At 54.8% G+C, this 21,970-nt stretch overlaps 1 protein-coding gene across 2 annotated transcripts in view; it reads left to right on the top strand.

The window, feature by feature from the left end:
- The first annotated feature begins 899 nt into the window (after positions 1–899).
- KIAA0930 (KIAA0930 ortholog) overlaps positions 900–21,970 on the top strand; it is a 45,821-nt gene continuing 24,750 nt past the window's right edge. Inside the window, exon 1 of one of the 2 annotated variants that reach the window (XM_003812394.6) lies at positions 900–1,085. In XM_003812394.6, coding sequence (XP_003812442.1) covers positions 1,022–1,085 — 64 coding nt within the window. In that variant the 5' untranslated portion in view covers positions 900–1,021. The remainder of the gene's footprint in view (positions 1,086–21,970) is intronic. The other variant, XM_063603139.1, reaches the window with a different exon arrangement.

Genomic DNA, 21,970 nt, shown 5'->3' with positions numbered 1-21,970 from the left:
TCAGGATGACACGCCCAGCTAACCTCATACCTTCCCCTTCATCAACACTCCCCCATGTTGGGGAGGCAAGGCAGGGAAAGGTCCCCCATGGTGCAGCTGAGGAAATGGAGGCGCAACACTCGGCACTGTGCCAGGTGCAGAGAAGGGGGGCCGGAAGGGCTTTGCCACAGTGTCCCCCAGAAGACCACCTTCTGGGAGCAGGTGACCTCTTGAGGGGTTCTGCGGAGGAAGTTCCCAGAAGTCAGCCGAGGGGACTTGGTGGAGGTGGCAACGCACAGGGCGGGTGACAAAGTACACATCCCGTGGGGTAGCAGCGGGGGAGGGGAGAGGGGCCCTAAAGGGGCGGTGGGAGGGGCTCAGAGGCGTGATCCTGCTGGTGGGGCGTTTAGGACCGTGGGTGGAGGCGGGACCCCGCGAGCGGTTTGAGGGAGGGAGTCCTGGGCATCCGAAGATTGGCGGAGACTGACCGTTTGGAAGTGGGTGGGGCTAGGGAGGTCAGGGGGCGGGACCAGGGAGCCGGGGGTGGGTCCGGGCCGTTCAGAGGCGGGGCGGGAGGGGACAGGGGCGGGGCCGGGGCGGGGAAGGGGCGGGGCCGGACCGGGGCCGGGCCGGGCCGGGCCGGGGCGGGGCGGGGCGAGCGGAGCCGGGGGCGCGCGGGCGGCGGCGGCGCGGAGGTGCGCTCGCCGGTGCTGGGTTTGTCGGGTGGTGGCGGCGGCGGCGGCGGCGGCGGCGGCGGCGGCGGCGGCGACGGCGACGCGCACAGAGGCGGACTGTGGCTTCCTTGGTGCTCGCGGCGGGCTGCGTCGGGGCGGGGGCGGCGGGGCGCGCCGGGGGCCCCTGCGGGCGCGGCGCAGGCGATGAGCCGGGGCCCGGCATGGCCTCCGCGCGGCCGCCGGGCCGGGCCTGCGCCTCGGCGTCCGCGCCCGCGGGGCTCCGGGCCGGGCCGCCCGCCCTCCCCGCCGCCGCCGCCGCCCCCGAGCCTGCGGGCGGCGCCGAGGCCGAGGAGCGCTCGCTGCAGCACATGCTGCGTGCCATAGCGGAGGAGCGCGGCCGTCTTAGCCTGCGCCGCGAGGTCTGCGGCCTCGGTGAGTGGGACCCGGGGGCGAGGCCGGGCCGGGGTAGGTGAGCGTCTCCGGGGCCGCCTCTGCGCGTCCGTGTTTCTGTGCGCCCCGCGCATCTCTGTCTCTGCGCGGGTGTCGTGGTCTCTGGGTCTGCCTGGGTACCCTGTCTTCCTCCATGGCCCCCCCCCGTCCCTGAATCGGGGTCTGTCTCTGCTTTCCGTCCGACGAGCGCCCTGCACCCCTGTGCCCGGGTCTCATTCGGCGTCTCCCGTCAGTCCGTCCGGGTGTCTGTCTCATCTTCCTCCTTCTTCTTCGTGCCTCTGCGGGTCTTCTTCCTTCTCCAGGAAGCCCGCCCCGGGCCCTCAGCACCGCGGTAGGGAGTGTGGGCGTGGGATCTGGGTACACCCTTAGCCCAGCGCGGCAGGGTCAGGCCCTCGTTGGGCTCTGGGTGGACCTCGCTGCGAGCGTGCCCTGGCCACTGTCTCCTGCTACCCGAAGCCTTTGTCTTTCCGCACCCACCGGCCCCTCTCATCCCTTGGCTGTATCCAGGGACCTGTTGGGCAATGGCCCCCCGAACCCGCCCGCTTGGCTGAGGGGCAGGGCCTGCTGCCTCTCGGTGTGATTCTGGGCTTTAAGTCATGGATCTGCTGGGGGGCGTGGGATGGGGGTGCCTCGTATTGTTTGGAAGGGCCTGGGACTGCAGGTGTGGGTGGGGTCTCCCAGCCAGTGAGGTAATCCATTACTGATGGATCGTGCCCAGACTGAAGCCCAGGAGAAGCCCCCTCTTTTGTCGTCTCAGGTTCGTCATTTTCTCCGTGGAAAAGACCCCTCCCTCCTCCGTGCAGGGAATGACTTCATACCACATTGTCAGCCACCCCCCACCCCACCCCCAGGCTAGGCTGGGGATTTCTGAGGGGGTGACAGCATTGCTGAGTAGGGAATGTCAGCCTTCCAGATTCACCCCTTCATTCACCGTTGGGGAAACTGAGTCCCAGAGAACAAGTGCATCCCCCTAAGGTCACACAGCTGCAGGGACATGGCAGTCCCAGGCATTCAGGGCCCCTCAGCAGGCCACACCCTGGAGGCTGGAGTTGGGAGAGGAAGTAAATTTGAATCCCTTTTGTAGGAGGCAGGCTTAGCATGGGAGGCTTCCCAGTGAGCAGGCCCCAGCCTAGCCTGCCCAGGCGAGCCTTTCCTCATGCAGGGGTGGGGTGGGGGGTGCTTATGAAGTGAAATGGACAAGAACTTCAATGGTTGACAAGGTTTCAATGGTTTCTTTCTGAAAAGGTGTCAAGATTTACTTTTGAGCAGAAATTGGAGCATGCTCATTCATTCATTCTGCAAACATTCATTGAGCACCTACTGTGTGCCACCGTGGCAGGCCCACCTGTCACCTGGCACCGAATATCTGAGCTGGGATGCGTCTGAAGGACCATCTGCTGCAGGTCACTTGGCCCTGTTTGCTCAGCAGCTTCAAGCAGTCCCTCCCCACTCCCCTGTCCACACACACCTATTGTCCTCTGACCACCTTTACCTGTGAGCACCTTCTCTCCTCTTTTAGGCAGCCCCTCCCACAAGGAGGCTGCAGGGCCATTCCCAGAAGAACAGTGAACAGTGAAAATGGCACCTAGCATTTACTGAGCACTTACTATGTGCCGGGTGCTTTACTCATGCTGCAAATTTAATCCTGACACAATACTGACTTTGCCAGGGAGCAGTATTATCTCCATATCAGCGATGAAGAGCCTGAGGGTTAGAGAGAGAGAGAGAGAGAGGAGGCCTGCCCAGGGACAACCAGTGAGGAAGCAGCATTGCCGGGACTGACCCTCTGCCAACCTGACCTCAGAGCCTGCCCTCCACTCCCCGAATATCCCCAGCCAGGTCTTTCTGTGCCTACGATACTCACGCTGTTTCCTTGTCTCCTCTCCAGGCCTCCCGCACGTGCCAGGTCTCCCCTCTTCCCCTGCTGCTGAACTCAGTCCCTGCAGGGCTCTGAAGCAGAGAAAACCTGCTGTTTTCTCTGCCCGGAAAGCTGCCCCTAGTCATGTGCCCCACAAGCATCTCTTAAGTTTTCCTTTAAGTCTCAGCTCCAGTATTGCCTCTCCGGGAACTCTTTCCAGCTCCCAGGCACACAGTCCTGTTCTGCCTGTGTTCTCTTTGTGCCAGGCACATGTTTGTTGGGACAATCAGGACAATTGTGGCCTTGTCATGGTCTGTGTGCTGTCTCCCCAGTTAGCAGGTGAGGCCTTCAAAGCCATTACCCAGTCTGATTCATCTTGGTGCCCAGCATGGGGCACATACGGAGCAGGTGCCCAGTAAACATTTAGTGAACAAGTGAGAAAATTATTATCTGGACTGGTAGATGAAGGGCGTGGAGGGCCACGGAGATGGGAATCTTAACTTCTTAGAAGGCCTCATTTTTGGCCGGGCGCGGTGGCTCACGCCTATAATCCCAGCCCTTTGGGAGGCTGAGGCGGGCAGGTCATGAGGTCAGGAGTTTGAGACCAGCCTGGCTAACACGAGGAAACCCCCGTCTCTACTAAAAATACAAAAAAAAAAAAAAAAAAAAAATTAGCCGGGCGTGGTGGCGGGCGCCTATAGTCCCAGCTACTCAGGAGGCTGAGACAAGAGAATGGTGTGAACCCGGGAGGCGGAGGTTGCAGTGAGCCGAGATCACGCCACTGCACTCCAGCCTGGGCTACAGAGTGAGACTCTGTCTCAAAAAAAAAAAAAAAAAGGGGGCTCATTTTTCAGATGAGAGATTTGATGTTCAGCGAGGGGTGAGCTTACTAGGAACCTGATGCCCAGAGTGGAGCTCACCTCTCACCTCTCAGGTGTGAGTCCTGAGAGGAGCCAAAACACCAGCCCCGGAGCACTTCTGCGTCCACTGAATCATCAACACTCTCAAGCTGTGGGGGCGGGGTTGTGTTTGATCACCTCCACTTCACCTCTGTGACAGCCTGTTAGATTTATGAATGAATTTAAATCTCCCAGATTTTTGTTGTTGTTTAGCAAAAGCTTGGGTTACTCAGAAACCTGCTGTGTCCTCTGACGTTGTTTTGAAGGTGTCAAGGGAGCCTCAGGTGGAGGCGCTGGGCTTTGGTTGAGTGGTTGTCATTCTCTGAGTCAGTGTCTGTCTCTGAGATGGGACTAAGCTCCTGGCCCTCCCCACTCAGGGGTCATCGCTCAGCTCTCGTGATGAAAGGCACCTTGTAGATTTCACATCTGGCTTTTGAGGTTTGTCTGTGGCAGCCTCTGCAGTAGAAGGGGAGTTGAGCACTTGCTCTGTACTGAGAGGGGGCGGGAGTGTTGGGCCCTGATCCCTGCCTTGTGGGAGGGCACAGTCCATGGGGGAGACAGCCAGGAGCACAGGTCACTGTTAGCTGAAGTACAAACCCTGCTGGAAGCAGTGGGGCTGCGGCTGCCCGGAGCAAGATTTTGGTGTTGCATCCACAGGACACTGCTCATGACTCCAGGTCACAGATGAACCAGGTGATTCAGGACCCAGGTGTGCGATGCAGACGTTTGGACTGAAGGGGGACAAACCCTGCCACTTCTTCCCGGGGCTTGGGCCTTCTCCTGGGCCCTGGGCCTCAGCCCAAGCACACAGGCTCCCTTTCAACAGGGGCAGCCCACCCGACAGTTGGTCAGGCAACGTGGACGCGACCTGGGCCCAAGACCTGGTGTGAGTCCTGAGAGGTGCCGTGAGCAGGTGGGGCCCACATCCGGCTGCTTGTCTCTGCGCCCTGCCTCAGCTGAGCATTCTTGGAGCAATTTGTTCCTGGCATTTGGGGCTAAGGGATTCTCCCTGTGTCCGGAGTGGTGCAGAGAAGGGGCATTTTATGTTCATTCTTTCCTTTTGTCTTTGGAGTAATCCTGTGGGCTAGACATTGTTCTGTTCTTCTCTTTGTCCTGATGAGGGAACACAGGTTGGGGGGAAGTAAGGTGCCCCCAGCTGCAAGGCTAGGAAGTGGCCGGATCTTGCTGAGCCCAAGCTCTTAATTGCTTAACCCTGCGCAGAGGTGAGGCCCACCTAGACCCATCCTCAGGGTGCTGAGGGTCTGGTGTTCCAGGTTGTGTGGCAGCCTGGCCACAGTGGATGGAGGCAGGGCCCCAGTGGAGCTGTGAACACTTAGCCAGAGGCCACAGAGAATGGAGCCACCAGCGTGGCCCATGGGAGGGGTTTGTGGACAGCGTAGTCCTCAAGCAGGGCTGAGGCTGGATGGGCTTGTGTGGATGGAGGAGCAGAAGCTCACTTTTCTCTAAGCAGGGCTGTGGAAGTCGAGGCTGGAGTAATCCCTGGCTCAGAACTTGGTATTTCCCAGCCCTGGCCTCGGGAAGCCCTGCAGGTGTGATTTGTGGGGCGGCTGCATGGGAGGGGCCATCAGTGTAGAGGATACTGCGTGCCTGCCGCGAGCCGGTGCCTGACACCTGCCGCATTTCCTTCAGTCCTGCTCCCGGAGAGGTGGGTTCTGTCTTGACCTCATTCTGCAGGTGAGGAAGCTGAGCTTCAGAGTGGGGAGGGATGTACCCACAGCCATGTAGCTGGCAGGTGGCAGGGCTGCCGTTCCAGCTGAGGCCCATGATGTGCAAATAGCCAACCCGGAAGGGTTCGTGGAATGGGCCAGAGGAGTGAGGGAGACGGCCTTGCCTCTGTGCTGAACACCTGTGTGTGCTAGGCCTGCGAATGGGGAAGAGCGCTGTGCACCCTTCACCTCCCCCAACCCGCCATCACTTTGCTAGGCCAGGTGTAGCTGGGCATAAGTGATGGGGGCCGGGGGGCCTTTAGTGGGAGGTGCCGCTGGAAAGGAAGACTGTGAGCCCTGGCTGAGCGCTCCAGCCCTCGGGCCTCAGTGTCCTCATCTGTAGACTGGAGACCACAAATTCTCTAGGGACTTAGGGATTGTATGAGAGAAGTGACAGGGAGTAAATGAGACGTGGCAGGTACAGGCTCAGCACAGAACTCTAGTGTGGAGTCGGGTGCAGTCCAGGCTGCTGTTATTATCCAGGATACAAAGCACCTGGCGCAGTGCCTGCATGTGGAATCAGGGTTGTATTTACGCCCCGACGCTCGGGCTGCTTCGAGTCAATGCGGAAGCTCTCCCTGCGCTCCTTGGGGCCCTCCAACCCCACAGCAGTCAGAGCTAGTTGTGGGCCAGCGCAGCGGGGAGGAAGTGTGGCCGTGTGGCATGGCAGCAGAGCCTCTTTCGGTTCCTGGGCCTATTTTAAGGGTTGTGGGTTCCGGCCTCTACCCGTTCCTGGGGCTGGAGCAGCCCAGGAGGCCCTCTCCTGAGGCTGAGACTCTGTGTCCTTCCGGACGGAACCTGAGGACGCTGGACCTTACAGTTTAAAGAGGCCGAGGACCACAGCTGCATGGACGTCTTTGCAGCGGCCGCGTAGGCACCACTGGCCTGGGTAAGAATGCTGTGCTGCCCTGCTCAGGGGCCTTGGGGAGTCATTTCCGCCTCCAGCTTCCAGCCTTCTGCAGAGGAACTTCCATGGCATGAGCCGTCCCCTCACTGTGCTGGGTCTCCTTGCCTCCTTCATTGAGCTGGGGAGGCTTGTATCAGCCACACCGCTAGGCTGCTGTAAAGAAGCCCCAAGCAGGAGACTTGTTAAACATCCTCAGATTTCCCAAATTTTTTTCTAATTAAAAAAAAAAAGTCACATGCACGTTACGGAAACTAGAAAATAGGAAACAATTATTCCTAGTTCCAGTTACCCAGAGACACACTATTAACTTTGCAAAGTCCTGCCCTCTGATCTTTCTAGAGGTTTTTTAAAGAGTACTTGATCTTCTCTATGCAGGTTTCTTAATCACGCTTTTTCATTTAAAGTTCCTAACACATTTCCCATGTTGCTCAGACTCCAAACATTAAATGCCTGCTCGAGAGTTGGGTGGGCAATGCTGTGATTTACTTAATTGGTCTCATGTGGTTGGAAACATAGCTGGGATCCAGTTTTCACTGTTAGAAATAACTTGCAGCAAAGCTTTTTATACGTGCAAAGGTGTCTGTATTTGGATTATGTCTTTAAGCTGGCCACCTGGGAGGCCATTTCTTGGAGGCTGCTGTGTGACCCCCAAGGGCAGGGGTAGGACCGTAGGTGGTAGACAGGTGTTCACAGGGCTGAAGGAGAACCCTTTTAGATAGCTTGTGTGGACTAGGAAGGAAGGTGAGCCACAGAAGGTAGTGATGGGCGTCCCCGCCGAGGGCATGCAGGGAGCTGAGAAAGGATCCAGCCTCAGACTAGACTTTGGGCCCGTGCCTTGCCAGTCTGTGATCCTCCAACCTTGTCTTCTTACCTGAGAGCTCTCCCCCTGGCGTTTCAGGCTTGTCTTCCCCGAGCAGGAAGCAGAGGCCCCCTCTTCCCCATCAGAGGACCGTGAGGCCTGGGAGCTGAGCCCTGAGCACAGGCCAGGCCAGCTCCCCAACGGCACCCACACGCACACTGACCTTCCACTCCTGGTCACCCCTCACTGCAGGCCACCCCAGCTTGCCGGGGCCTCAGAGACAACAGAGACGTTTGCCCCTCAGGGTCAGTACATGTGCCCGGCCTCTGCCAAGGCCCCCGGGTCTCAGAATTCAACCAGCCTCTCCCTGTCACTGCTGTAGACAGGAGCTCTGCAAGCCCCAGTCCAGGCTCTCCCGCTAAGGGTTCTGTGGGATTGGGGAAGCCCTGGTGCATAGCTGCAGCCCCTGTGCAGCCCCAGCCCCGCTCTTCTGTCTTCTGGAGGCCCTTGTCCCTCTGGACCTCTGATCCCTCCTGCATGCGGTGCTGGGCTAGGCAGGGCCAAGCGGGACTTGTAAACAATACGCCATCTAATCTCATAACCCCCGTCAGGTAGGAGTTAGCCCGTGTCTTACAGGGATGAAGCAGAGGCTCAGAGGGTTGAGTAGACCTTCCCTCGGTCATTTCCAGCAGCTTGGGTCTGTGCACTCAGCTTCCTAAGAGGGCAGAGCTCACTGCCTATCACCCAAACCCGGCTGTCCTGCCCACCCTCCCAGCGTCCTGAGAGCAGCCACCAGGTCCCCTGGTGAGTCAGAGCCTAGTGAAGGTCCTGCCACCCAGGTGGGCACCAGGGCTGTTCTGCAGCTGACTTAGAAGCGTGTTTTGACTGGATGTGATTTCCCAGACTTTCCAGGTGATGTCCGCCTCTGGGCCTTTATGGCTGTGGCTGCTGTGCTGAGGGGACCTTTCCCACCCAGGCCTACCGACTCCTTGGAAGTGGGGCTGCATGCCCTGCGTGGCCTGTGCTGGGGAACTCGGCCTAGAACCTGTGCTTACTCGTTCCACTTGAACCTCAGCCTCCACTCCTTAGAACACCTCGCCTGCCTCAGTCTGCCCACTCTGTACCACACCGTGTCCAGAGCACAGAACCCTGGGGAACTTTAAAACAAAATGCCCATTCCTTCCCCCGACCTGGGCATCTGAGTGAAAGTCCTCCTGGGGGGCCCTGGAGTCTGTGGTGTAATTCATTCGTTCCCTCTGTCTGGGTGTGTCAGCCTGGGTTGGTGGCCACTGGGCTGTCTGTTTACCACCCCTGCCCCCATGTGATAGATGGGGCCACTGAGGCTCAGAAGCAGGAGGGACTGGCTGTGATGCCTTCCTCCACCTTCCTGATCTGGCCTGCTCCCAGCCACCTGTCCTTGGACCCACCTGAGCCCCAACAGCATGAACCTTAATGTCATCGACATTGACACCTGGCGGGGGTGGGTGGGAAAATTAACACTCCACGGGGTCCCTTCCTCACCCCCAGAGATACCTGTGCCCCTGAGTTAAAGCCGAACTCTGCACATCATGGAAACGGAGGCTGAGGTCACATACAGAGCCCTGGCTCAGCCCCACCACATGGAGAGGCGGTGGGCCAGCCTCTCCTGGAGCCGGTCCCCGCCCAGCCCACTCTACAGGATGAGCATTCTCCTGGGAAAAGATGTGACTCCAGGCTTCCTGTGCCTGATGAGCTCTACCCTCCCAAGGTAGGGGGGCAGTTTGCTCCCGGTGTCCCAGTTTCGGCTGAGGCAGCAGAATGCCCTCTGGGTCACAGCCCGTCCTGGGGGAGCTGGGATGGAGAGAGTCCCAGAATTCAACCAGCCTAGCCCTATCACTGACACAGACGGGAGACTCAGAGTGGACCCCGACTGTCTCAAACAGGGTGAAGAATCAGGAGGGCTGGCTGCCTGATCTCACCAGTGCTGCCTGTTGCCTCGTGGTGCAAGTGAGGAGACCGAGGCAGGTGAACAACAGGCAGAGTTCCCTTATTCCACGTGTCCATTATCTTTAATGTAAAAGGGCTTTGTATTGGGATGTGCTTTGAATCTTGAAAAATGCTTTTCACACTTGGAGCAACACTTATGGCAGAGAAAGGGAGAAAAGCAGAATACAAATCCACATGTTATGAAGCGTGTGGATTATCCATGTAATTATAATAGAGAAGTGCTGCCCTGCACAGCCTCGTGTGTCCTCACAGCAGTGCTGAACAGAAGGCAGGAGGGGTGTTGTCCCATTTACAGAGGGGGACCAGGCCTCAGAGTGATAGGTGGACCTGGGGTGAGGTGGCCTTGGACTAGGCTTCTGCCTTCTGGTTCTTTCTGAAACCTTGCTTCATAGGCACCTTTCCAGCAACAACAGCCATTCAAGACCCTTGTGCCTGTTAATTTTGTTTGTTTGTTTTGAGACGGAGTCTCGCTTTGTCACCCAGGCTGTAGTGCAGTGGCGCGATCTCGGCTCACTGCAAGCTCCGCCTCCCAGGTTCACGCCATTCTCCTGCCTCAGCCTCCCGAGTAGCTGGGACTACAGGCACCCGCCACCACACCAGCTAATTTTTCGTATTTTTAGTAGAGACGGGGTTTCACCATGTTAGGATGGTCTTGATCTCCTGACCTTGTGATCCACCTGCCTCGGCCTCCCAAAGTGCTGGGAGTGTAAGCCACTGCGCCTGGTGTGCCTGTTAATTTCTTACCTTCTCTGCAGTTTTTGCCCCTGTCTGAGTGTACATTTTTATGTATTTGTAGTCACCATTGTGTCATTCATGGAGATCATATTTATTGAGCCCTGGAAATGCAGTGCTAAATTAGGGTTGATCTGACTCCTGGGAGCTTGGCGCCCCCTGGGGAGGGGGTGGTGGCAGGCAGGTACAGGCTGATCGTTCATGCCTCTGGCTTCCCGCCCCTGCCTCTGTATCCTGTTCACACACATCGCTGGGACAAGCCCAGACATCCCTCGGATCTTCAGGCCCCACTGCCAATGTAGGAGGTGAAAACTATCTTTCTTCCCATCTTAGGTTCATGGCTGAGGTTCCTATAACAAAAGGCAGAAGAGAGAAAAGTATAATTTAGTGTAAGTTTTACATGATACAGGAGCCTTCATAAGGAAGTGAAAATCCAAAGAAATGGGCTCAACCTGTGTATTTTCTTTCTTTCTTTTTTTTTTTTCTGAGACGGAGTCTCAGATCTTGGCTCACTGCAACCTCTGCCTCCTGGGTTCAAGGGATTCTCCTGCCTCGGCTTCCTGAGTAGCTGGGATTATAGGCGGCCACCACCATGCCTGGCTGATTTTTATGTATTTTTAGTAGAGAGATGGGGTTTCACCATGTTGGTCAGGCTGGTCTTGAACTCCTGGCCTCAGGTGATCCATCTGCCTCAGTCTCCCAAAGTGCTGGGATTACAGGTATGTTGAGGCACCGTGCCCAGCCTCAACCTGTTTATTTTCTATGCTAGGTTTGATAAGTGGGTCATTGTGGAGGAGTCTGACTGGATAAAGAAGTGTGATCTGGGCTGGGTGACGTGGCTCACGCCTGTAATCCCAGCACTTTGGGAGGCCAAGGTGGGTGGATCACAAGGTCAGGAGCTCGAGACCAGCCTGGCCAACATTGTGAAACCCCGTCTCTACTAAAAATCTAAAAATTAGCCGGGTGTGGTGGCAGGTGCCTGTAATCCCAGCTACTCAAGAGGCTGAGGCAGGAGAATTGCATGAACTCGGGAGGCGGAGGTTGCAGTGAACCAAGATTGCGCCACTGTACTCTAGCTTGGGTGACAGAGCAAGACATCGTCTCAAAAAAAAAAAAAAAAAAAAAAAGAATGTGATCTGGGGTAATAAACTGGGGGCACTTAGCAAGGCCTGTTTGTTGAGATTCTTCTCTCAACTAATTGCTGTGTCTTCAGAGATGAGGATGCTCTTTTCCTCCGGACATAGAGAGGGTGCCTTTCACATGAGGGTCTCATGACCTGCTTCAGGGAGAAGGGCAGGGGGAGGGTGAGAGAGACCTTCCTGCTTCTGCTATTTTCTCAAATGCCAGCGTGTCGTATTTTGGGGTAACATGGCCTGAACCCTATCACCAACTGCCCTGGGACATCTGCTCCCACCTGTATGTGTCTCGGGTGCCTCCAGCTCAGCCTGACCAAGATGTGACTCGCTGCCCGCCCTGTGTTTGCTCTCCCCTGCACTCCTCAGCCGCAGGCCAAGAGTCAGCCCTCCCTTGCCCCTCAGCCAGCTGTGGCTGAGGTCCAGGCTGTGCCTGGGCTGTCTCCTTTCCCCACCTGCATTGTCCCATATGTCCCCATGTGGCTGTTCCTGTCACTGTCACCCAGGCTGGAGTGCAGTGGCATAATCTCGGCTCACTGCGCCCTCCGCCCCCTGGGTTCGAGTGATTCTCCTGCCTCAGCCTCCTGAGTAGCTGAGATTACAGGTGCCTGCCACCATGCCTGGCTCATTTTTTGTATTTTTAGTAGAGACAGGGTTTTGCCATGTCGGCCAGGCTGGTCTTGAACTCCTGACCTCAGGTGATCCACCCGCCTAGGCCTCCCAAAGTGTTGGGATTATAGGCGTGAGCCACTGCACCTGGCCCACGTTCACACCTTTAAGAACCTCTTGATGTTTGCCAGGCATATAGTCCAAGACCCTTGGTGATCTGCCCCAGCTGACCCCCTGAGCCCCAGCCGTAAGACTTGTTGGAGGGGGTTTCCCGAGGTCCCCTCCACACTCGGCCTGGAATCGCCCTCCTCAACCCGTTGTTGGCGGAGAGCGGGGCCCTTGGCTCTAGGGCCCTTCTGTGGCCTCTTCCTGACCCGTTGGTGGAATCGGCCACTGCTACCCTTGTTCTTGGTGCCACCTGTCAATTCCTGCCCCTGTGCTGTGACACTGCGTAGTCCCCCGTGTGTGGCTCCTGTCCCTCTCCCACCTGAGCTCCCCTGCACGGCTCTGACTTTTCATCCCTCGCACCAGCTCAGAGTAGACGGATGCCTGGGCGCAGGCCCCTGGGAGTGACAGGGGGAGCTGCCTAGGGGCGCGTTTGGTGGTGGGCGGTGTGGAGAGGGATCTTTTGGGTGAGTGGTGGTGGGGGAGTGGAGAGGGACCTTTCGGGTGAGTGGTGGTGGGGGGGTGGAGAGGGATCTCTCAGGTGAGTGTTTGGTGGTGGGGAGTGGAGAGGGACCTTTCGGGTGAGTGGTGGTGGGGGGGTGGAGAGGGATCTCTCAGGTGAGTGTTTGGTGGTGGGGGGGATGGGGAGGGATCTTTCGGGTGAGTGTTTGGTCGTGGGGGTATGGAGAGGGATCTTTCGGGTGAGTGTTTGGTGGTGGTGGGTGGAGAGAGATCTTTCCAGTGAAGAGGTGATCACTTGTTGGGGAACTGGCCCTTGAGCGAGGTATTGCCCACACAGGGCCCTGCCTGAGCAGAGGCGGCAGGAAAAGGGCAATGAAGGTTCACACTGTAATTTGCTGAGCCGCTTCCGGGAAGTCACTGTAGGCCTCTGGGCTCCGTTCCCCTTTGCAGAGTAGTACTGCTTGCTGCTCTCTCTCTACCTGAGGAAGGAGCGAGGGTCAGACCTAGAGCCTCAGAGCGTGTCATGGAGGCTGCCTGTGACAGGTGGCAGAGCTGTGCCTCAGTTTCCTTTTATGAATTAGGGAGGAGAAGGTTGACCTTGTCACTGCTCACAGCCAAGGTTCTGGGACACATGTTCACTGGTCCACACTCTTAACCACTTGAAACCAAGCCACTTGTAAAAAGCACTGTGGGTAGGCAGGACCAGCTGCTCAGGGAGGTTGATGCTGTGTGTGCTGGGGTTCGGGGACATCAGAAGTGAAGGAAGCAAGACAAGCGAGAAGAATCACACCCTACTCTGGCCCCACAAAATAGAAATCGAACCCTGTCATCCCACAACCCTGTGAACTGTGACTTCACACTTTGGGTCATAGATTTCCTGCCCCAAACCCCCAGCTCTATATGCAGGTCCCTCCTGCCAGCCCACGGATTGTCTGCATTGGCCGGTGCTGACCTGGGCCATCCCTGAGACCATGCCTCCCAGGGGTGTGGGGGTCTAGGATTCCAGGTTTCTCCTGATCCAGGGAGGAGGGAGCTGCCCCCGCACACAGTGGGAGCTCGTTAGCTGCTGCTCAGCTCCCGGGAGCCCTCTCCCTGCAGCAAACCCCGATGGATCCGCCCCAGCCGGAGCTGCTACTGCTTTAGGGTACAGGGATGAGGTCATCTCTATCAGAGGCTGCGACAAGAAGAAGGCTCTGTGTCCAGGATCCTTCCCTGAAGTTCAGCGGGGCCCGTTCTCTCCCGGGGACAGTTGGAGCCAGAACCACTGCAGTCCCCTTTATGGAGGGGACTTCATTTCCTCCAGTGTTGTATCGGCAGCGTTTCATCAGTGACAGCCCGGTGACGTGAGGGGTGTTGTCCCTGTTGGCAGAGGGAGACAGCGGGACTTAGGCTAAGGCACTTGTGCAGGGTCCCATAGCAGCAGGGGATGTTTGACCTAATTGTCCTGGATTCGAGGCTGGCGCTGCCCTTCTCATGCTCAAACATATCCCTTTCTCCAGGGAAGGATGTTCGATGCCCTTTTTTTCCTGGGTGGGCCTGTCCTGGCATAGTGTACGAGGCAGAGCCCAGCCCCCTGGTTTTCACAATGCAGTGGGTCTCAGAAGTCAGAGTAGAGGAGGGCTAGGAATGAGGGTTGGTGTGGGAGTGGGCATTTCCGAGGACGCTGCCTGCGGAGAGCATGAGATCGAGCAGGGGACTGAGACCCCTGGGAAGGCAGAGCCGCAGAAAGGCCCAGAAGGCCTTTGCATCCTTGTCCTGTGTGGTGTGTCGTTGCCTTGCACCTAGTACATGTGGGCCTGCATACTGAGCACCTGCCGTGGGCCGGGTGCTGGGCACAGGGGTGGGTGGCATTGGCGGATGGGTCCAGCTGTGTGCCTGGCTCCTGGCTCAGGGCCCGGGCAGGGAGTGGAGGAGTGAGGGAGCAGCTGAAGCACATGGCCTGAGTTCCTCCGCCAGGGTTTGACATCTCCGCAGATATCGTGAGCTGGGGGCGTGGGTGGGCCTCAAGGTTCAAGGGTTCTGTGACTTCCTCGTGCCATAGAGCATGGAGGCGGGAGGAGGTGGAATGATGACTGGGCAGTGGCTGGGTGGCCTCAAGCCCAGGCAGTGGAGGAAAGGGCGGGGAAGCTGGCAGTGCTGGCTCCTGGCTGAGATGGGGCACCTTTGCGTGAGTGTCAGGAGAAGCTTGAGAAATTAGGAAGTGGTCCGTCAGCTGGTCGTGTAGGAGGCCATTTTCTGTGTCTGAGCAGAGCAGTGAGTTAGGATCTTGGATAAGGCCCCTGTGAGGATGATCTCACAGAAAACAGGAATTTGAATCTGGAGCCACTGTTTCAGCTTGATGATTGTGCTTAGGAGATATTGAAACTGTCTGGAAACAGCTGTGGGGTGGGGGGGGCAGCAGGTGCGGTGGTCACAGGGGGTAGGGGCTTTGTGGGAATTGTTGCTTAGAGGAGGATAAAGGACGCTTTCTGGGAGCCCCAATCCAGCAGGAGCCTCCCCCGCCATGCAAGGCACCTTGAGGTCAGGGTTTGTTCCCCCTTGTCCCCTAGGACCTCCTGCAGCGCCTGGGGCAGAGCAGGCCCGCAGAACTGGATACGAAGCCCAACCCCACGAGCTTGCCAGGTGCCCGGACTTGAAGGTCTCGGTTTCCTTAACTGTAAAGTGGCTGTTAGGTGGTCACACATGTGGCCTGGGGATTGTGAAAGCACTTCGAGGATTTCACAGCGTTGTGCAAGTCTAAGACAGGCCCATGAATAAAGTTCTGCCTGCCAGCAGCTGAGGGTGAGTGGAGAGGCTGCCGCGTGCTCTCTGAACGCACCAAGGACAGGGCTCGGCACGTCCTGTGTTTCTTGTCGTTCACTGGCTCTCTGTGGTGGATACTGCCCTGCGCTGGGCCCCGGACGCCCTGCCAGCAAAGGGCCTTTTCTGGGTGGGGAGGGGCCAGTGTGACAAGCCTGCAGCGTGGAGCCAGGAGCGTGGCTTTGCAGGCAGGTGGGGCTGTGGCCTGGCCCTGACAGGCCTGACTGCAGACCAGGCGCTCGGGCCTTGAGCCCCAAGTTCCTCATCAGATAAATGAAGGGAATTATTCTTACCTCTCAGGATCTTTGTGAAGATCAAGTGAGGCAATGCCGTCAGGTGCACGTGGGCACGGGCAGCACTCGGGATGTCTTGCAGGGCCCCAGCTGGGTCACGGAAGGCCGGTGCTGGGGTGGGGTGGTAAGGAAGGCACCCCGAGGGGGTGCAAAGGCGGAGGTGGCCACTGAGCCGACCTGCACAGGCCAAGTTGGAATGGGTGCCGTGCTTGTGCCCTGTGGTGTGGTCGAGACCTGGTGAGAGGGAGCAAGGCTCTCCAGGGGGATGCAGGGCGTTTGGTCAGAGAAGAAGGGCCAATGCTGGCTGGAACATCGGGGACCACATGGCAGATGCGGGGGCTGCCTGGAGAGCCTGGCTTGCCTGGTAAGGGAGCCTGGACTTCTTCCAAAGGAAGATGTGAAACCAGGCAGGGGTTTTAGGCACGCAACGTGGAGACCCTACGCTTCCCTTTGGTCAGAGGAGAGGGCATGGCACTGCTCACGTGGGGACTCAATGGTCCAGCTCCCCTCCCCCAAGTGCCTCGTCAGAGCAGCCAGGGGCCTCCCTGGACAGTGCCTTTGTTTTCTGTGCCCCGAGGGAGGGAGGCCCTCAGCTGGAGAGGCTCTGGGAGAGGCTCTGCGAGGCACGAGTGGATGAAAGGCCTATTGAGGGGCCACAGAAGCCCATTCAGCCGGCCCTGGCTGCCTGGGTGCGGAGGCTTACAGAGGGCGAAGGGCCGTCTGGACTTTCCCCAAAGAGTCCAGTTGACCCCCACCTTTGGACCATGACCAGGGCCAAGTGGAGTCTGTTGCTGAGCCCGGTGTTCTCTGGAGAGGACCCTCTCAAGGCCCTTGACCCAGACAGTCCCGGGACAGGCACCCAGCATCTGCAGGCCACCCCACGGCAGATGCCTTCTCAGCCCCCTCCCCACCAAACACTTCAGGGGTCCCCAGCCCTCTGGGGATAACACAGAACCCCTGACCCAGGGAAGAGGGCCCGGCCCCTCCAGCTCTTCTTCCCACTCCACTTCCTCAGCCTCAGGGCTGATCCACCATCCTGGCCTCACTCATCTTCCCCCAAGGGGAGCGTTGAATGCCGTCCACCTTTGCCTGCTTGATTCCTAGTTTTCCTTGAGTCTCCAGCTGACTGGCATTCCCTGTCCAGGCACCACCTTCCCCTACTGGCCCCTGCCACAGCTAGCATCTCACTTCTGTCTGTGTTACTTAAAATTCATCCTGCTTCCACTGAAGCTGGGGATGGCGGGGGCAGCAGGGACCGCATGAGACCAAACTAACTGATGTGAGGACGAGTGGGTTCAAACACCAGCTCCAACCGCGGGAGCCGGGCAGTCTCCCTCCTGCCACGTCCTCATTTGTAAAATAGACTGCTTCAGTTGTTGTGAGATCAAGAGCGTCAGGCCCCAGTGCTTAGCACCACGCCTGGCACACAGGCAGCCCTGGGTGTATTTGTAAACATGCCGCAGAATATTTGTAAAACAGGACAACGTTATTCTGGCCTCACTTTTTTTTGTCTTTGTTTTATTTGCGGGATGAGGATCTGTGCACTGCACCACTCTTAACCCTTCACTGTGGGCATGTGCGTGTAATTCCTTCAGTCTTTCCTCCTAGGCATTTTTTAAAATAGACAGTTTCCTTCATTTAAGTATTCAGGTATAATTTTGTGTCCTGGCTTTTTTCCTCTACCATGAGCGTTTTCCCAAGTAACTGCATTGTTAGAAATATTTTGGTTACTTTTTGGATAGGTAAACGTGCTCAGGGTACAAAATACAAAAGGTTTGAGAAGGTTCTTAATGAAAACACTGAGTCTTTCTCCTTCATAGTTTTTCTCCCCAGAGGCCATGAGGATACTAGTAATGATGTAATAATACTTTCCCACCCTGGGTGCTGGCTCAGTGGTTACCCTGGGTGCTTATCTGGTGCTGATCCTGGGTGCTCATCTGGTGCTGATCCTGGGTGCTCATCTGGTGCTGATCCTGGGTGCTGTCTCAGTGCTGACCCTGGGTGCTTATCTGGTGCTGATCCTGGGTGCTCATCTGGTGCTGATCCTGGGTGCTGTCTCAGTGCTGACCCTGGGTGCTCATCTGGTGCTGTTCCTGGGTGCTGGCTTAGTGCTGACCCTGGGTGCTGGCTTAGTGCTGACCCTGGGTGCTGGCTTAGTGCTGACCTTGGGTGCTTATGTGGGGCTGACCCTGGGTGCTTATCTGGTGCTGATCCTAGTTGCTGGCTCAGTGCTGACCCTGGGTGCTTATCTGGTGCTGATCCTAGGTGCTGGCTCGGTGCCAGCACAATTTTAAAGGCTTCACGTGGATGGACTAACTTTCAACAACCCAGGAGGTAGATACCATTGTTACTGCCATTTTACAAGTCAGGAAACAGGCACCAGGAGGTTTGGATTTGTCTGTCGCATGACCAGAACTGCTAGAGCCAGGATGGACCCTGACAATCTGGCTTCCTCACCTCCCTTCTCTTCCGCAGGCTCCAGCAAGCATTGGAGTCATCTTCAACGATTGGCTTTAATAGGAAAAACCTCTAATATTCATTTATTCTAGAGAACTTTCTTCCTTGGAACAGATAGAGTTGCTTCAATCTTTTTTAATTGCTGCGTAGTGTTCTGTTCTGTGAATGTCTTATAAGTTAGTTTATTTAATTACTATCCCTATTGATAGGACAACTCCACTGTTTTGCCAACAGTGCTGTAATGCTTAAAGAATTTTATGTAGGTGGTAGGTAGTGAGACCACAGGGAAAAATTCATCTGTGGGATCGTTGGGTCAGAGGTAAAATGCGTTTGTGATTTTGACCGTCTGATATTTTTGGCAGTTTACGTTCCTACTGCAGGATATAAAGTCCCTGTTTCTCCACATCCTCTTTGACCTGAAGTATTGTCAGGTATTTTGATCTTTGCAAACCTGATAGGTGGAAAATAGAATTTTGAGGCTTTAATTTACATTTCTCTAATTGTGTCAAGCTGAGCATGTTTTTGTGCTCTAAAACCACTTATATTTCCTTCTGCTTTCCGTGCCATTTTATTTTCTTATGCATTGTGTACAACTTAGTATTTGTTAAGGAAATTGCCCTCATGTAAGAGTTCCGTCTGTGTTTCCAGTGTGGTATTTGTTTTTTGCTTTGTTTATGGTGTATGTGTGTGGTGGTGGGGGGGCGGGGGTGGTTTTTTTTCCCTATAGAAATTTTTAATTTTTGGCCAGGCCCAGTGGCTCATGCTTGTAATCCCAGCACTTTGGGAGGCCAAGGCAAGTGGATTGCTTGAGCTCAGGAGTTTGAGACCAGCTGGACAACATAGTGAGACCTCATCTCTACAAAAAATACAAAAATTAGCCAGGTGTGGTGGCGTGCGCCTATAGTCCCAGCCACTTAGGAGGCTGAGGTGGGAGGATCACTTGAGCCTGGTGAGGTCAAAGTTGCAGTGATTGTGCTACTGGACTCCAGCCTAGGTGACAGAGTGGGACCCTGTCTCAAATAAGAGAAATTTTAAGTGTTTATGTAGTTTGATTGATCATTCTTTTCCTTAATAGCTTTTATGTTCTCCTTAGAAAGGCTTCTCCCTCTCTGAAGGAATAAAAAATCCTCTCATGGTTTTTCTTTTTTATAGTTTTACTTTTAACATTAAAAGTTTTGATCTTTTTGGAATTTATTTTGGCTTGAGCAGGGACCCAACCTTATTCTTTTTCCTCAGCAAGCCACTTGTACCAAGACCAATTGTGGAAGAATAATCTACATCCTATTGATTTGAAGTGCTGTCTTCATAAAAACTCTTGGCCAGGCGCAGTGGCTCATGCCTGTAATCCCAGCACTTTGGGAGGCCGAGGCGGGCAGATAACCTGAGGTCGGGAGTTTGAGACCAGTCTGGTCACCATGGTGATACCCCGTTTCTACTAAAATAGAAAAATTAGCCTGGCGTGGTTGCGCATGCCTGTAGTCCCAGCTACTCAGGAGGCTGAGGCAGGAGAATCGCTTGAACCTGGGAGGCAAAGATTGTTGTGAGCCAAGATCGTGCCACCGTACTCCAGCCTGGGCAACAAGAGTGAGACTCTGTCTCAAAAAACAACAACAACAACAACAACAAAAACCCAGTTATTGTGTGATTGAGTTTTGTGTTTTTGCTTTCTATTCTGTTCCATTGATCTGTCCAGTCATGTACTGATACCACCTTGCTTTCATTAATCATTTAATTCATTTATTCAATTAGCAAATATTTATTATGTCATATATGCCAGAAGCCATTCTGGAAACTAAATGTATAGCATTGAACAAAATGATCATAGAGCAAAGCTAATGATGTGTTCATGGAGCTTAAGTTCTGGTAGGGCATCTGCGTGAAAACATACATCAGCTTTGGTAGGGCAGGTGTTGGCAAACTATAACCCTAAATCCGGACTGTTTCCTGTTTTTGTAAAGAAACTTTTATTGGAACATAGCCATGTCCATTTCCTTACATATCGCCATGGCATGCCATTTCTTTACGTACTGCCATGCCATTTGCAGCTATGGTCTGCAAAGCTGAAGATATTTTCTCTCTGGACTTTCATGGAATTTGCTGACTCCTTTGCTAGGGAAAGACTGAAAGTAAACAGAATAGGCAAAATATATATTCAATAGTGACAAGTGCTGTGGAGAAAAATCAAGCTGGAAGTGGGATAGGGCATATTGAGGGTGGGATTTGCAATTTTAAATCAGGTGGTTTGCGAAGGCCTGTCTGAGAAGGTGATAGTTCAGTAAAGAGCCTGGGGGCAGGTCAGGAAATAAGCTTGGTGGAGGAATTTGAGCTGAAAAGTGACGAGAACTGATGTGTGTTCTAACAGTGGGCAGGGTGGAAATGCAGAGACCAGTGAGCAGGCAGTGATGGTGATACAGGCCAGGATGGCTTAGCACAAGGTGGAAGCAGTGTTTTGTGAGAAGTGGGTGGGGTTGGGGGGGCCGGGCACAGTGGCTCACACGTGTAATCCCAGCACTTAGGAAGGCCTAGGTGGGAGGATTGCTTGAGCCCAGGAGTTCAAGACCAGCCTGGGCAACGTGGCGAAACCCTGCCTCTACAAAGAATACAAAACACAGCTGGGCATGGTATTGCATGCCTGTAGTCCCAGCTACTTGGGAAAGTAAGGTGGGAGGATCGCTTGAGACTGGAGGTCGAGGCTGCAGTGTGTCGTGATCATAGCACTGTGCTCCAGCCTGGGCGACGTAGACCCTGTCCCAAAATAAAATAATAAATAGAAATCAAGAATGGGTGTTGAATTTGATTGAATGCTCCTTCAGCATCTGTGGAGATAATCCTGTGTTATTTCTCTTTTGAGCTCTAAATAGATATGAATATATTAATAGATTTTCTAATATTGAAGCTTTTTTTTTTGGAGACTGAGTCTCTGTCGCCAGGCTGGAGTGGCCCGATCTCGATCACTGCAACCTCCGCCTCCTGGATTCAAGCAATTCTCCTGCTTTAACCTCCTGAGTAGCTGGAATTATAGGCACCTGCCACCACACCCGGCTAATTTTTTTGTATTTTTAGTAGAGACGGGGTTTTACCATGTTTGCCAGGCTGGTCTTGAACTCCTGACCTCAGGTAATCCTCCCGCCTCGGCCTCCCGAAGTGCTAGGATTACAGACGTGAGCCTCTGAGCTTGGCCTAGACCATTCTTTATTCCCAGTTAAATTCTGCTTGGCCAATGGCATATATGTTTAATAAGTTGCTGGATTCTTTTAAATACTATTTTTAAGATTTTTGTCTTGACATCTGTGAGATTAGCCTGTAATTTTCTGTGTGTGTGGTCTTCGAAATCAATACTGTGCCTCCTTGTGAAAAAGAATTGGCATGTTTCTTAGGCTCTGAAGTTGTGTGAGTAGCCCTGAAGCTAGCTGTCTGTTTCCTGAAAATCTGATAGGATTGCCTTCCCAAAATCACTTCTTGGGCTGGGCGCAGTGGTTCACACCTGTAATCCCAGCACTTTGGGAGGCCAAGCAGGCGGATTGCTTGAGCTCAGGCGCTCAAGACCAGCCTGGGCAACATGGTGAAACCTGTCTCTACCAAAAATACAAAAATTAGCTGGGTCTGGTGGTGCATGTCTGTGGTTCCAGCTACTCAGGAGGCTGAAACAAGAGGATGGCTTGAGCCCAGGAAATGGAGGTTGCAGTGAGCCGAGATCACATGATGTTATTCCAGCCTGGGTGACACTGAGACTCCATCTTAAAAAAAAAAAAAAAAAAAAAAAAATCACTTCTTGGCCTGCTGTGTTAATGTACTTTTTTGGGAGATAGTTCTTGGACATTTTTCTTTATTTAATACAGAACCATCATTTTTAATGGCTATAAACTATTTTAATCAGGGCTTTACCATAACTTGCTTGTGTGGTTTAATGGTTTAATCCTTTTCTAAAAAAGGATTGGGGTGGGTTTCAAGGAATGCCTCCTAAAGTAATTCGCAATTATTCCCAGGGTCTGGTTAGTGGAAAATGTTCCAAGTTATCATAGTAACCACAGTGGCAGTTGT

This window comes from Pan paniscus, chromosome 23, assembly GCF_029289425.2.
Source record: "Pan paniscus chromosome 23, NHGRI_mPanPan1-v2.0_pri, whole genome shotgun sequence".
Taxonomy (NCBI): Eukaryota; Metazoa; Chordata; class Mammalia; order Primates; family Hominidae; genus Pan; species Pan paniscus.
The sequence above is the reverse complement of the archived record's forward strand: the minus strand, read 5'-3'. Positions and strand labels throughout refer to the sequence as shown.